At 37.3% G+C, this 16264-nt stretch overlaps 2 protein-coding genes across 3 annotated transcripts; one reads left to right on the top strand and one right to left on the bottom strand.

The window, feature by feature from the left end:
- Window positions 1-1392: 1392 nt before the first annotated feature.
- On the top strand, window positions 1393-11651 carry rpap3 (RNA polymerase II associated protein 3). The gene is made up of 17 exons (XM_060889079.1): window positions 1393-1637; window positions 3790-3959; window positions 4144-4290; window positions 4380-4490; window positions 4731-4858; window positions 5506-5627; window positions 5781-5851; window positions 5927-6064; window positions 6218-6345; window positions 6560-6681; window positions 7181-7251; window positions 7453-7542; window positions 7759-7994; window positions 8438-8639; window positions 8750-8847; window positions 9067-9167; window positions 11387-11651. Exons 2-17 carry the CDS (start codon window positions 3810-3812, stop codon window positions 11470-11472), a joined length of 2001 nt encoding a protein of 666 aa, XP_060745062.1. The 5' UTR covers window positions 1393-1637; window positions 3790-3809; the 3' UTR covers window positions 11473-11651.
- Window positions 11143-15925, bottom strand: LOC132858679 (uncharacterized). 2 transcript variants are annotated; one of them, XM_060889082.1, is made up of 6 exons: window positions 15771-15925; window positions 15606-15668; window positions 13370-13618; window positions 12984-13238; window positions 12069-12141; window positions 11143-11872 (listed from the first exon to the last, which is right to left on the bottom strand). In XM_060889082.1, exons 1-5 carry the CDS (start codon window positions 15892-15894, stop codon window positions 12077-12079), a joined length of 756 nt encoding a protein of 251 aa, XP_060745065.1. In that variant the 5' UTR covers window positions 15895-15925; the 3' UTR covers window positions 11143-11872; window positions 12069-12076. The 2 variants fall into 2 exon arrangements, with proteins under 2 accessions (XP_060745065.1, XP_060745064.1); XM_060889081.1 differs by lacking the exon at window positions 12069-12141.
- Window positions 15926-16264: the final 339 nt, after the last annotated feature.

A 16264-nucleotide genomic window follows, 5' to 3' on the forward strand; every position in this document is an offset into this window, starting at 1 on the left:
ACTGCTCTGTTGTGATTTATTCCTGAGATACTAGGAGGCAGCAGTTACCTTCAAAAGTGACCGATCAACTGAAAATAGAGAACTTTGGAGAGGATTATGATCAAGCTCTAATTGAATTGTGCCCTATTCACTGTTAACGTCACCATGTTTAATGATGTTTAATTGATGGGGTAGATTATAATCTACATTCTGTACATTATTTGAATACTACTTATTGCAGTTTCACCATAAACTGTCAGAAATATTGGTCTTTTTTCTCCCATTTCATTCTCCTTAGTAGCTATATTTTATTTTCCTCCATCTTCGAAAACAATTGTTCAGGGCATTAAATTGTTTCATTAACTGAGTACTTTTTTCTATTTAGCTGCATAGTTCACTTTGAATAACGGGTGCTCTTCCATTTTTTTCTTTTTCTTCTTTTTCCTATACAGCTAAATTGTACAGGTTTTATTTGCATGATTGATCTTAAGGTTTCTTGCACATCTGATTATTCATTATTATTCATTGTTCTGGTTTATTGGGAACAACACACACACACACCAAGTAAGATGAAGATTGTATAATAAATTAAAGAACTTTATACTACACACCAATTAGTCTAACATGACATAGTTCCGTAGTAACATAAGTCTAGCTTCCGCTACTTGGATGGCATTTGCGTAGGGGCTTGTAGGCTCATTAGCACTTATAAAAGGGGAAAGTCACCTCCACTATGAGTTCCCTTGGCGTCCCAGGCTCCAGAGCTGTGCTCGCAGACAACAACAATAGCAATAGACTATGCCAGCACAGCCATGTCCAATATGTGCAAATGGGATTTAGAGTGCAGGATTGTGGGAGCCCATAGTGAGCAGTGGTAATAGATGGATTGTCATGTTCCTGGAGATATGTGAAATTACAATATGATATGAGACATATAAGCAATATATAACCTATAAGGCATACAGTATATGTATGTACAATAATAAATAAATAAATAAAGACAATACATGTATAATATGGTAAATATTCTTTTCTTAGATATGCCTTAAAAATATTTGAATAATGTAAAAGTAAAATAGTTATTGACTAACCACAAGCTACAAGATTACTATGTGCAGTTCAACGTTCTGACCACCAGATGCCGCTACCGTGCACTTATCGATTCTTCTTCAAAACAGTTAGGAAAAAGCTTTTGACTACGGTTTATTTATCGCTGGTTCCGTTTCATCAATCAGCAGCTCTCGGGTTAAATTATGTATATTTCTTCATAGCTATTTAACTCCGTTTTATACGTAATACTGCCATGGACGTGCTTTGGGTGAGCAACTGAATACCTGGAATCGATGAATCAGTGTCGACTCGTTTGAATCAGTCCGGTAACTATTAACTAATTTGCGTGTCGTTTGAAAAGTCTTTACTCTTGGGCTCACATCTACGTTGGATGTTTAGCGACGAGGCACTAAAAATGATAACACGCACAACAAACGGTGTTTTTATCCAGAAGAATCAGATGTTTCGAATAGCTGTTTCGAGAAAAAGTTCAAGCGCAAAGCATGCTGGGACTTGGCTGTCATGGCGCCGCAGACAAACAGAAAGAAATCAACTGAGCACTGAGTTCTAACTTAGTTGTGTTTTTGTTTTATTTTGATAATTCAGAGGTATGTTAATATCATTTAGATTTTATATTTGTTTCTCTTGTGCTGTATTACTGGATGTATTATTCGGTATACTGTTATAAATGCTAAATGATTAGCACTGCTAGCTCGAGATGCGCGTGCTTCATAAAGAATAAATAATATACGATTTATTTCCGTTTATTTTATGACACTTTCATTGTTATGATTATTTGTTTCATTGTTTTAGGCTTTTGCCCTGGTGTCGAGTCTTTAAACGCAACCTACAGTGTAAAAATTGTTGATATTAATGTGCTGGAGACTCCAGCACATTAAATCATTTGTAGTTATTGGTCAGATATTTATATGTACTATATGGTCAGAGGTTTGTGGACAACTGACGTCACATCCGTGTTTGTTTGTCTAACATGTCAGATTTATTCAGTTCAGATTTCTTCCTCCTTTGTAGTTGAAAACGTTTGAGCCATAGTGAAGGGAAATTGTAATGTTACAGCATACAAAGTCATTCTGTACAAGTAAGTGTGTGTGTGTGTGTGTCAAGTCAAGAAATTTTTATTGTCATTTCAGCCATATATAGCTGTCACAGTACACAGTGAAATGAGACAACGTGTCTCCAGGATCATGCTACATAAAACAAAGACAGCTATAAGGACTTAGTAAGTTAGTCCTAGATACATAAAGTGCATCTGTGCAACCTGGTGTAAACAGTGCAGGACAAGACAGACAAGACAAAAGACAAACAAGACAAAAAGACAATACAATAAAGACAATATACAAAATACAATAAACAGAAACAGCACCGATCGGTGTAAATACTGTATGTTCAGACAATATTGCGTGTGCAGTAATACTAGAATCAGAATTCAGGTTTATTGGCCAAGTGTGTTGACACACACAAGGAATTTGGTTCTAGCTGTTTGTGACTCTCAAAAGTACAGACATAAATAACACTATACTATGCGTTTAGCTTGGACTATACAAGACAATACAGACAATGTGAGACAATATAGACAGTAGGGGTATTAAATATGAATACAGAATATATGACAGATCAGTTATGTACATAAAGTGTGAGAATTGCATGGTAGTGCAAATAACAGTATTGTGCAATATTTTGCTTTTGTACAATATACAGCAGCAGTAGTGTGTGTAACGTATACGGATGATGTGATGACTGACAGTCCTGATAATGCAGTACTTATAGATATAATTATGGTGAGTTGTTAATCAGGGTGATAAAGGGCCTGGGGAAAGAAACTGTTCCTGTCTGGCAGTTTTGGTAAACAAAGCTCTGTAGCGCCTGCCAGAAGGGAGGAGCGTCAAGAGGTTGTGTCCAGGGTGCGACGGGGCAGTAGTGATTTTTCCTGCCCGGTTTCTGGTTCTTATATGTTACAAGTCTTGTGGAGCGGGCAGGGGGGCACCAATTATTTATTCTGCTGTTTTAACTGTGCGTTGCAGTCTGTTCCTGTCCTGTTTTGTAGCAATAGTGAAGTTGCTTTAATAATAATAATAATAAATACAAACTTGTATGAAATGAAAATATTTAATTATTTGAAAAATAGGAGCTTTATAAAACAAACATTATAAAACAATAGGGAAGTAATTAGTAGAACTAAGATGATCCTGCATTATGGTTTTGTAATATGAGATAATTCAAGTCAGTCATGCAAATGTTCTAACAGCAAAAGCTTGTTGTGTCAAGAATTTAATAGGAACCAATTTTTAAATGAGCTTTCACTTTTAGAAATGGGAGATGTAGTCTAAAATCATTTGCATAGTTGACCGGAAGATTCCAGCATCTGCTCATGTTTCCATTAGAAATGGGACAATTGCAAACAAATGTTTTGTTGAGATTTTTACAGCTGAGACTTTTTTCAGTTTTGCGTGTATGACCAAGACAAATCCTACTGAAAGTGTCAGACCCATAGTGTGCTTCTAAAGGCTAAAACCATGAGCAGTGACAGATTTCGTGGAAAAATACTGTTTTTAATTGCTAAATGCAATTGTCTATCTATATCCATTTAGATCTCTGTTTCTTTGTTTGCCTGGAGCTTGACAGTTTCCTGCGGCCCTCATATCTCATTTATATGATCTTCATGGTTCATTTGTTTATGAAAACTAATTGGTTGTGTTAACATTCGTCTACCACAAAAACTTCTACTTTGTTCTGTTTCAGACTGACCCAAAAAACTCATCATGTCTGGCAACAAAGCCTTGGAGCTGCAAATGCAGATGCGACAAAATGCAGAGGATCTTCAAAACTTTATTAAAGAGCTTGATAGCTGGGAAGAGGACATAAAGGAAAAAGATGAACAGCTTCGTGCTGGAAACCTGGCAGATCCTCCGGTATGTAACGTCAACTTCACATAAAAAAGAAATTTAATCTCAGTTAAATAAATAAATAAAAGACACTTGTTGGCCTTGTAAACACTGCAATTTTTGTAATTACATTTTGAGGTAAAAACGGTCCGATATTCCAATTCCCACACAAGCCTGACATGGCTTTCTGAACGTTTTCTTCACACCACAGAAAGCACTCCCACCTGTAAGAAACAAGGATTACAAGAAGAAGCGCAAGGTCAGAAGTAAAGTCCCTGCTGAGAATGGACAAGGGGAGGAGAAGCCAGTACAAAGGTTTAAATCGTATGACTACAAATCCTGGGACAAATTCGATGTGGTAATACATTTCTCCTCTGTACTCTTTTGGCTTATAATTACAGATTTTGTTACTGTTTGATTTTATAAATCAGAATTGTATATTTACAGGAGAAGGCCCTTGAGGCAGTGGACAAGGAAGTCAGCCCAGGTGAATCTAATGACTCAGACTCTGAGGAAGTGCAAGTGGACAGAGACCTAGCCATGAAGGAAAAGGAGAAGGTAATGGTGTTGTGTGAGCTTGGATCATTGTTCACTTTATTTCAAAGCCTCCTGAATATTTCCAGATTTATACACAGATCTCAGCAGAACCCAAAAGACTGTAATGTTAAATATAGAACTCTAGTTGTTCTTATGGACTTGCTTGTGCATCTCAAAAGTTAAGACATTTTCAGCGAACCTTGTGCATGCACAGCACTATTTTTATTATTAGTCACTTTTTACAAGGATTTGTTTTCTCAGGGCAACAAGTTTTTCAAAGATGGAAAGTATGATGATGCCATTGAGTGCTATACCAAAGGCATGAGTGCAGACCCATACAACCCCGTCCTGCCCACAAACCGAGCAGCCTGCTTCTTCAGACTTAAAAAGTAAGGATGCTATTTTTATACAGTTTCTATTGTTTATCAGAATATAGTCCAGTCCCGAGGCCCTGTACAGCTCATAATGGTTTTGGGTTTATTCCTCAGGCCTCTCAACATTAGGAATAACTTTGTGAACTGTGTCCTTTGGTCTGGAATTAATAACCGCTGTTATGTGTCATTGTACTTAATTAGCTTGTAGAGTTGTGTAGGACAACAAACACTAGTTGTGTTTATATTGTGTAGTTTCATCGCTTTTTTAAAAGAGGTGCATTTTTACTAATAACACCTGGGTATATGTTTTTTTTTCTGTCTGAGTGAAGGACAAGGCCGATTGCCAGTCTTGTCACATGCCAGTGTATCAGACCCTGGAGTAACACAGTCATACATATACAGCATAGATAGCTGTTTGAGATGCCTATAAACTTTATATGATTATCCCAGGATATGATACGATAGAGATCATTTAAATGTTTAGGTAAATTTGTGATATGTATAGATTTAGAAGGATATACTTATATGTGTAGCTGAGCAAAAACAACACTAATGTGAGACGTTCAAACAAGCCACAAATCTCTTATGTAAATTATTACTATTAATAAACTTTTGGTTTTAAGAATTGTATTAGTCTTCATTTGAGTCATTGTATGTTGTAGGTATGCCGTCTCAGAGGCGGACTGTAACCTGGCCATCGCATTGGACGGCAAGTATGTTAAAGCTTATAGCCGGAGAGGAGCTGCTCGCTTTGCTCTTAAAAACCATGAAGGTGCTCTGGAAGGTGAGGGAGTGTAACTGAAATCATCTGCACAGAGAAGTGCTCTTGTTCTTGTTCTGCGTCTTGAATGTCACACTTGCGTATTATTTTTTGAGTTAAATGAAGTTGTTTATTGTAATCAAATAATGGTGATTGATTGTAACATTTATTTATCAGATTATGAAACAGTTTTGAAGTTGGATCCAGAAAACCTTGATGCCCAGAACGAGATAAAGAAACTGAACCAGGTTGGTTCTTGCCTTCCTGTATTTTTGGTGGTAAAGGATAAGGCTTAAGATTCTTTATTATTTTCCATCTCCCAGGTTTTAGGTTCCCAAAAGCAAGAAGGTGGGCAGATAGAGAAGACGATGGCTGAGGTGAAACTTACCAAGGATGTAAAACCAAGTCAGCTGGAGGAGGAACAACAGAGAAAACAAGAGGCAGTGGTTCAAAAAGACAGGGTGAACATATGATCATCATCATCATCATCATCTTCTGTGTTTTATTTTTTTTGTTTCAACACCATTATAAGGAAATTTTTGCATATTGTCTACACTTGGTTATCAAACGCAGTGGTCTTTGAAAAGTCGTTTTGCTCTCTCATGTTCTTCTAGGGTAATGCTTACTTTAAAGAGGGCAAATATGAGGCAGCTGTGGAATGCTACACTAAAGGCATGGAGGCTGATGCCACAAATGTTCTTCTCGCTGCTAACAGAGCCATGGCATACCTCAAACTTGAGAGGTGCTCTTTGATTTCTTTGACTATTACAATAATTGCATAATAGTATAATTTGGCCACAAATGTGCAAAGGAAAAACTCACAACGAAAGCGTGTGTGCGTGTGTGTGTGCGTGTGTGTGTGTGCGTGTGTGTGTGTGTGTGTGTGTGTGTGTGTGTGTGTGTGTGTGTGTGTGTGTGTGTGTGTGTGTGTGTGTGTGTGCCCACATGTTGGGCAGGTTTGATGAGGCAGAAGAAGACTGCACCAAGGCAATTGCTCTTGACAGCACCTACTCAAAAGCTTTTGCTCGACGCGGCACAGCACGAGTGGCCTTGGAAAGACTTTCTGAAGCCAAAGCAGGTAGATAACTATTCTGTTTAATGTTATTCATCAATAATTCTGTATATTAGGCATTGAGTAGCATCTCCAAAAGAAAAACCTAACTGATGATCTGTACCAGATATCTGGTATCAATGTTTTTCTTCCCTTTTCTTTTTGGCAGAACTATATTTGGTCAGTTTGACTCTCTTTGTGTCTCAGTGACCTGTTTTTATAGAACACAGTTTATATATAATATTTTAGGTCAGTACTATGTACGTGCTAATGATGGGTAATTTTGCCTTTATTTTTTATCAATAAAAGGAATCAAAATGAACATGATCTTCACCCAGCACTTTGAAATGTTTCTATAACTTCACAACCGTATGTGGACCTTCTTCCAAATGTTGCAACAAATGTGACAGCGCTCAAATTGTCTTTGTATACTGTTACGTCACACTGCACGGCGATGCACGTTTAAACAGCAGAGTATCTCTCTCATTATGGTGTTAATTGTATTGTCATTCATTTTTCTGTGTAGATTTTGAGCGGCTCCTGGAGCTCGAACCAGGAAACAAACAAGCTATGAACGAACTCAAAAAACTCAATATGGTAATCACAATACTAATAAGAACAGGAATAATGCCAGAATAATGTCAGTACTGTACTAGCATTCAGAAAAATTGTGATGAAATCCTTCCTTGTGTTTTTAAGGACATTAAAGTTATTAATTAGGGGATTTTGCAAGTGCTGTTAGAAGCTTATTTCTTCCAACTAGGTAAATGTGTAATAAATTGTTTGTATATTATTCAGGAGATGATGCCTACTGGGCTGCAACAAGCAGATGGCACACAAAGAAGAACAGTTCAGCCAATCGACAAACCAGAACACCTCAGATCCAAGGTACATCTCCAATAATCTCAATTTAACGGCTTTTGTAGGTAAAGAAAGAAAAATCATAGAGATCCTTGAAGCCATCTTCTCATATTCAAGGCTTTATTTATAGCTACACTGAATCAGTTTCAGTTAATCAGTACAGTTTCATACTTTCCGGAGGATACAGACAGTCTATAACAGCATGATCTGAAGTGTAAATCTTATCTTGCTTTTCTGCTACAGAAACCACTGAAAAGAATAGAGATCGAGGAAGTCGGTGGAAAGCTTACGTCTATAGCTGAAACTCAGGGAGTCACAGCCAAGGCAAGCTCTTCAAATTCTGGGCCACTATCCAGTGCATCAGCTTTGTCTTCAGAGGAAGAAATGAAATGTGAGGCCTCTCCATGCTCATCTGTCCCTTGTGCTAAGATCCAGAAGATAGAGGAGCTTTCACAGCCTCCGTCAGAACCACCTGCCTTGTAAGTCCACACCACACAGCTATTACCAGTAGACTTTCTCTAAAGGTTTTTATCAATGTGAAAACACAATAGGCTTTGTATTGTCAAGATCAATATCTTCAGAGTCTGTGTACTCGCTGATTTATTTCTGCTGAGTGTTCAAAATGCCGAGCATCTCTCCAGACATGACGAGCTGGAAATTACCAGTTATCTTGTCCGGCAGATCAAACAGATGAAAAGATTTTATATTCACATTCTTGGCTGGCTTCGGTTTAACTAATTATACACGTTCATAGGCAATTGCATATGGTTTGGATTATTAGCATTAATGTTAATATTTACATTATACAAGTGATGCCAAATCATACAAGCAAAACATATTCAACAGCAATCTTCTTCTTCTTCTTCTTCTTCTTCTTCTTCTTATCATTATTATTGAACTTGTTTTTATTGCTATATTTCAGAGCACAACATGGAGTTTCCTTTGCAAAACAAAATGTACTGCACAAAAAGGAAAATCTTCCCAGTAAAACAGACCAAACCTTATCGTTATCATCTTCAGTCCAGCTCGAAGTTATTCCTCCAGCTCCCACAAACAGCTTCCAGCTTGAAGCAGATCTAAGAAAGATCGGTAATTGCCCTGAACGTACCTACCAGTATTTAAAGGTAGGTGTTGATTCTTTTTTTTTTTATTGTATAAATCTAATGCAATGTTATGTACATACAGTATGTTTTTGTCTCATTGTGTCAGTTACGATGGTCTTATTTTATTTTAGCAAATTCAGCCTGACGCTTTTTCAACTATTTTCCAAAACTCTCTGGAGCCTGATGTACTTAGTAAGATTCTGAAAGTGCTTCAGTGTTTTTACACCAAGTAAGCCAAGTTCAAATCATCCATTCATGTACAGCATACAACAAATTCTAATTTTGTTGAAATCTGTATGATCTATGTTCTTGTGCATGCTATTTTCTTTTAACTGTGTATTATATATATAGTTATCACCCCTTTATAATAATACTTTCTCATCACTAAATATCTACTACATACCGTCCTCTAAGACTTTCTTGTCTCTAATTTGTTGTTTTTTTTTAGAAATGAGGATCCATCAGTCATTTTGGCCATCCTGAAAAGCTTGTCAATTGTGAGAAGGTTTGACATGGCAGTCATGTTTATGTCATCAGCTGAAAAGCAAGGTGCGTTCTCTTTATTTATGGTTTTATTTACAGCTTACCTTTGGATGGAGTCTATCAGTAATATTATGGATTAGTAGTAACCAGTGTTGTGCTAGTTACTAAGAAATAGTAACTAGTTACAGTTACTAGTTACTTCATTCAAAAAGTAACTCAATTACTTTGTTGATTACTTACACCAAAAAGTAACGCATTACTGTAACTTTTTAGTAACTTTTTTAAAGAAATAATGAGCTTTGAGAAACTCGTCTTGCTCTCGCCTTGACTCGTCATTACTGCCACACATACTTGAATAAACGGAAACACGCCCACAGTGCGGCGTCGTCGTGTTTACAGGTTGGCATCCACCAATCCTACAATGTGTCACTGCTGTAAACAGATTAGTCTGTAGGCTACACTTCAGCCAAAATTAATTCATTTATAAAAGTAACGGATAAACGCACCGTATAGTAACGGTAACAGAGTTACTTTATTTAAACTGTAATGCGTTACAGTGTTAGTTACTGTCAAAAGTAACTGCGTTACAGTAACGCGTTACTGCCCAACACTGGTAGTAACAAAGGATTCGGCGATCACAGGAATAAACAAAAAGTCAACCAAACTACACAATATTCCTGTAGATTTTCTGCCGAACTGGGTCAAGATGCCTCAAGTACTCTTCTGTTCAAGTACATGGAACATTGAATACGGCTATCATGAAAAGTAGTAACGTAAAGTCACCAATTTAAGTACTTTTCCACAAAACAAAGCAAAAAAAAAGTACGCATTGAAAACAAAGCAGAATAAAAAGCTTATATTGCCACAACAATCCCAAAAAAGAAATGAGCAAACATGAATTGTTCATCACATAACCAATCTGAAATTAATTTCACCTAATAGAAAGTGTATCACTTAGTATTACTTGCTGGTTACATGGTTTAAATGGATGAAAATCTTGAATGCAAAAATTAAAATTTGAAGATTTCAGATGATCTTTGAAGATTGGACACCAGACCTACAAGGACCCTGCTCTTCTCCTGATAAATCACTCTCATGAACATGCACAAATGAGTTCTTATCTTTTAAATAAATAGTATTGCAGTTGTGTATATTTTGTGTGCCCATTAAGTCTACATGCACATTTTTAGTGGATTTTAATGCATTATTGGCAGCTAGCAGCTTTCATCTCATCTTAGCCATGAAGCATTTTTGACAGAAAGCCAAGAATCCAATTTCCACATGTGTTCAATCAGAAGTCAACCTGCATACTGAGTCATTATCTTAGGGCTACAGTAGTGACACTGATATGGTTGTATGCACGTGTATATCTGGCATGGCACCATTTTAATCACTGTGTTCATATTAGTCACTTTATCATACCAGTTCTACACACAGTACAGAGTACTGAGAATTGTCTGATGATACAGTACATATCGTGACCATTAGTGGACATATAATCGTTCTGATGTATGGTGTAGACGCATTTTGTCTAGCAGCAGGTGGGCTATGATCAGTAACGGCACACACGTATTATATGATTAAAGGTTTATGACCAACAGAATATCACAGCCATTTATGAAACTCACTATAAACTGTTGCCTCAATCATTATAATTTCCCTGAACTCGAACTAAGACAATGCACAAATTCTCTGAGCTCCATGAAGACATGTTAAGGTGTGTTAAGGTTGGAGTGGAAGAACTCGAGAGTCCTGCACAGAGCCCTGACCCTGACTCAACCCCACTGAACACCTTTTGGGATGAACTGGAACACTGACTGAACCCCAGACCCCAGATCAGTGTCTGACCTCACTAATGCTCTTGTAGCTGAATGGTCACTAATCCGCAACATCTAGTGGAAAGCCTTCACAGGAGAAAGAGTGGAGCTTGTTATAACAGCAACCACACAGATGTACGTCATAACCGAACCCCATTTATAGCACTGGGATTTATACAGAAGCATATCTGTTTCAGTACATATTATATTTACACAACACAACATGCAATCATTTCACTGCTTTATTGAACAACTTTATTACATTGGTGCATTTCATCAATTCTTGGCCATCATAACGATTTTCCACTTTGGAAAATCTATATTACATAATCACAGCACATGTACACCAGCAGAATGTACACATCCTTCCTTTAACCAACATCTTCACCTTCCTTCTGTTAATATTTTATTTGTGTTATGTCCCAATAAATGCAGGATATTAATTCTATTCCCTTATTTCCCCCCCAGTATTACAAGAGCTGTTTCAGTGCATTTCACATGCTGGACTGGAGGATGATTCAGTCCAAAGGCTAAAGAAGAAATATGGAGTATAACTTCTGTGTTGCGGAGGGAGAAGAAAGACCTGGACTCTATATCAGTGACAGTTTATGAAAAAGTATAAGCTTGTCTTCCAGACAGGCTTGTCTGTCACTGTTAAGTCACAAATGTTTGATCGTCTTACATCGTATTCCATAAATTTAGAGACAAATAAATTAAACATGTTTGGCAGTGACTTTTTATTTGTTTGGCTTCCATGAAACTATTCATTTTAAGATTTGTGGGGTTTTTTTTAAATATGTTAAAGGCCAGTTTGATTTAGTTGTTTTATGTAAAGATTTTCTTATCTTAAACAGTAAGATCCTCATAATGTAACCCTCATACTAAACTGTATAATGCTTGCAAACACCAATGTTGGCAGAAACTCCACTCTTTCAGCTGTGGACCGGTCACTTTCTGAAAAATAAAATTTGAGAAACTTTGAGAAAAATATAAACACTTCTGTAGATTAAAAAAATGTAATATGTAAAATAGTTTTAGACTTACAGTTACAGTGTTTTCATATGACTTTAAACCATAACTTATGACAGTAAAAAAGACACTTCATCAGGCCTTAAATCTACTTACATGATTGAATATGAAATGATCAAACCTTAAAAATTATGATCCATTCCAAGTTTTTCTGTCGGAGAATGCAGCTGAGGTTGCCAAAGGTTTACATACACCTGAAGATATTCAAGCTGAGTTTTTCACAAGTCTTTCACATTTCAGGTTATAATGTATTTCTATTGCTAGTTTAATTAGATCATGCTTTGTTTACTTGTGAGATCATTTCAAATCAGTTGATTAGCACTCATTCTCTATTTCAGATTTCCAGTCCCTGTGCCAGTCCAAATATTACACACACAATCTTTACACAGAAAATTCCAGAAATCGAGTAATGCATTTTAAAAGCTTTACTGCAAATTAAAAGTGAACTTGTCACTAAAAGCCAGAGAACTCATGCAAGACTGCAGAAAAATGTTATCGATTTTCCACAATTCTGAACAACAGAAAGTTCTATGAGCTCCTGCACAAGTGAATGTATTCACATATAGAAATCTTGGGATGAAGAATCGTTGTCAAATGTCTAACGATCAGCTCTATGTTTGGAGGCAAAATGTTGAAGCCAACTGTGAAACCTATTGTGGCAGCATGGATTATTGGATACAGGAGGATTCTCTAGAAATACTGCATCAATGCCTCAAAACAACCAGAATAATAAAACTTGACAGAAAGATGTGTGAGTGAGAACAGCCACCTGACTGAGTCACGTCAGTTCTGTCAAGAGGTCAAATGGCCTCATATGGGAAAAATAGTAAATGCCCTAACTGACGTATGACTGGAAATGAATGATAATATTAAAGGTACACAGTTGTCAAAATAGTTTGTACAGCATTATCTTAGGTGTATGTAAACATTTGGTCTCACTTGTTGTTATCAGTAAACTGGAGACAAGCAGAACATTTGACAAATGTCCAAGCAGAGAAAATATTAATTTACTAACTGGAAATCTGGCATCACTTACTTGTAACATTTAGTTTTCTGACCGCTGTTACAAACAATCCGGACACACTGTTTGTGGCCTTGCAGATGATGGTTCCTGAGGTGGCATCCAAAGGTGCCTTAATTACTACCTCATCCCCAGAGCCAGAAACTGGATCTCCATCAACAACCCAGGTGTAAGTGCAGGAGGGTATGCAGGTCGCACTGCACAGAAAACGCTGATCTACCCCTAGAGTCAAAGTCTGTGGCCCACTGATTATGACATTTACTGGCCCCTCTGGAAAAAAAAATCAGTGCATAACATAACAGACGTGAGCTGCATTTGAAAACTCCAACAGTCTTTTCTGTTCATAATGAGAAGTGAGTGACTCTATTAAGCAGTTTGATCTGATCATTATGACATCATACCCAAAATGCGCAGGGTTTTCCTGGTCGTGGCGGATTTTCCGGTGACTGTGTTTGTTGCCGTGCAGGTCAACTTTTTGGACTTCACCCACTGGCTTAAGGTAAATTGTACCTCATTGCCCACTCCAGTCTGGTCGTCAACACCCATTGTGTAATTGCAGCTAGGTGAGCAATCAGCAGAGCAGATATAGCTACATGGGACTCCTACAGTCACTGCATTTGGTCCAAAAATGATCACACTCTGTGGTCCAGCTAAAATAAAGTGACAGAGTTTACTTACTATGCTGTGTTTCTATGTTCATAAATCATCTTGTGACAGAAAAATATAAAATTGTGTCCATGGGAATTTTTAATTTCTTATACACTCAATAAGAACTTTACTGGGTAGGGCCTCAATTCTTCATGGCATGGATACCACTGAGATGAGGCCGACTCTGTGAGAATCCTGACATCTACAGATCTACCAACTCCAGTTGGACTCTGTGATACTAAGAGGAGATCTGAACTCCATGTGATCCCTACACCAATACAACATTTGTCTGACTGTATATTTGTAATCACACCATCTAGTGTCACCCATATGAGGATCTAGTGTCACCCATTTGAGTCTGGTTCCACTCAAGGTTTCTTCCTTACCAATTTAAGGGAGTTTTTCCTTGCCACTGCTGCCTGAGTCACCTCAGACTTGCTCATTGGGGATAAATACATATACATACATACATACATACATACATACATACATACATACATACATACATACTGTGAACTATATCTTGAATTTTTATTATATTAATTCTTTATATTACTCCTTATGTTTATCTTCTGTTCTATGTTTATGTTCTGTAAAGCTGCTTTGAGACAATGTCCATTGTAAAAAGCGCTATACAAATAAACTTGAATTGAATTGAATTGAATTGATGTAGGAAACGTTCCTTTGAGATTCTGTCCATTTTGACATGTTTGCATTACACAATTCCCCAATTACACGATTTTTCAGGTATAATTTCATACTCTGAATCTCCTCAGCTTTTGTCCAGTAAATGCACAGACAGCGCATTAGTTTTTATATCTATTGTATTGACTCTCGTTTGTGTGAAAATTTATGTTCAGATTAACTACAGTCCTTTTGACGTTAATAGAATCCTTAGCCTTGTAATACGTTCAAATTTCTGGCATGTGTGCTCTAATGTTAAAAATAAAATTCAGTGATAGATATTATCTCACTCATTTATGTCACATCACAAGTATCCACATCTACGACAACATTATATAAGGTAGAGTCCATGTTGTTTAATATTAGCAGGTCACCTAACTGATCATCTCAGGACGTTTTATCTTGCCACCATTGCCTCTGGCTTTCTTATTTGGGATAAACTAAATTTTTTATATTCCTATGAAGGGGGCACGGTGGCTTAGCGGTTAGCACGTTTGCCTCACACCTCCAGGGTTGGGGGTTCGATTCCCGCCTCCACCTTGTGTGTGTGGAGTTTGCATGTTCTCCCCGTGCCTCGGGGGTTTCCTCCGGGTACTCCGGTTTCCTCCACCGGTCCAAAGACATGCATGGTAGGTTGATTGGCATCTCTGGAAAATTGTCCGTAGTGTGTGATTGTGTGAGTGAATGAGAGTGTGTGTGTGCCCTGCGATGGGTTGGCACTCCGTCCAGGGTGTATCCTGCCTTGATGCCCGATGACGCCTGAGATAGGCACAGGCTCCCTGTGACCCGAGGTAGTTCGGATAAGTGGTAGAAAATGAATGAATGAATGAATGAATGAATATTCCTATGAATCTACTTTGAAACAAATTCTGTTGTTAAAAGCACCATACGAATAAAACTGAAATGAATTGGTTGCCTGATTCATATAATTGTTTACTGAGGAGTTACTTCAGAATGATCAGTGTAGGTTTATTCACTTTGCTTTGATAACAACAGCATATGACTTCTATACTATTCTGATTTATAATTACTATAGTGAGTCAGTATTGTTTAATCAGTATCTTAGACCAAGTCATCCATATGGATCTAAAATACTGGGTACTGACAAAAAATATGAAGTGTAGTCTTTGTGCTCTTATCATGAAAAACATGAACCTGGGCAACAAATACATATTATGTATTTGTATAATATTATATAATATATAATGCTTCAGTCAAATCTTCCTCTGTATAGAAAATCACACTTCCTTTTTTTCTTTAGACTATTAATTCAGCTAACACCGTTTGAACGCAGTAGTTACTCACAGGGTTCGTTGACATTAAGCTGCGGGTTTGAAGAGTCCTTTTCTGCCAAGTCCACACCATGAGCTTATCAAAAAAGAAAAAAGCCAACAAAACATTATATAGGTCACATTGCTAGTGTTTATGTAATATATCTAACTAGCATGTTCATATTACATATTAGCTTACCTGTAAAATGGAGTAAATGTAGAAGCAGACAGAGGGGAATAAGTTTATACGCCATATGCGCCATGGTTAGAATATGTGAAATGTGGAGTATTTTGAGATAGGTGAGGCTGTGTACAAAATGCATGAGTAATAATGCAAACACATTAATCAGGAATATTAAGCAACCAGCAATGTGTTCACTTCTTTTATACTGCTCTTTCCTTATCGTTATCTTTCATGCAGTCTCTACTGTACCTACATGCTCACATATTACTGTTGGCAGGGTGAGAGTACAATAAAAAGTATCACTCTTATCGGCCTTTCCCTCATACACCTCTTTTTTACTTGTTCCTTTACACACACACCACACAAACACAAAAACACACACACACACACACACACGCATGTGTATATATAGGACAACCTGGACAATGACCCCAAACTGCCAGTGTCATTAAGAACTTCAGCATAGAGAAGAACAAGGAATTCTGGAAGTGATGGTTTGGCCCCCTCAA

The sequence above is a fragment of the Tachysurus vachellii genome, chromosome 16 (genome assembly GCF_030014155.1).
Source record: "Tachysurus vachellii isolate PV-2020 chromosome 16, HZAU_Pvac_v1, whole genome shotgun sequence".
Taxonomy (NCBI): Eukaryota; Metazoa; Chordata; class Actinopteri; order Siluriformes; family Bagridae; genus Tachysurus; species Tachysurus vachellii.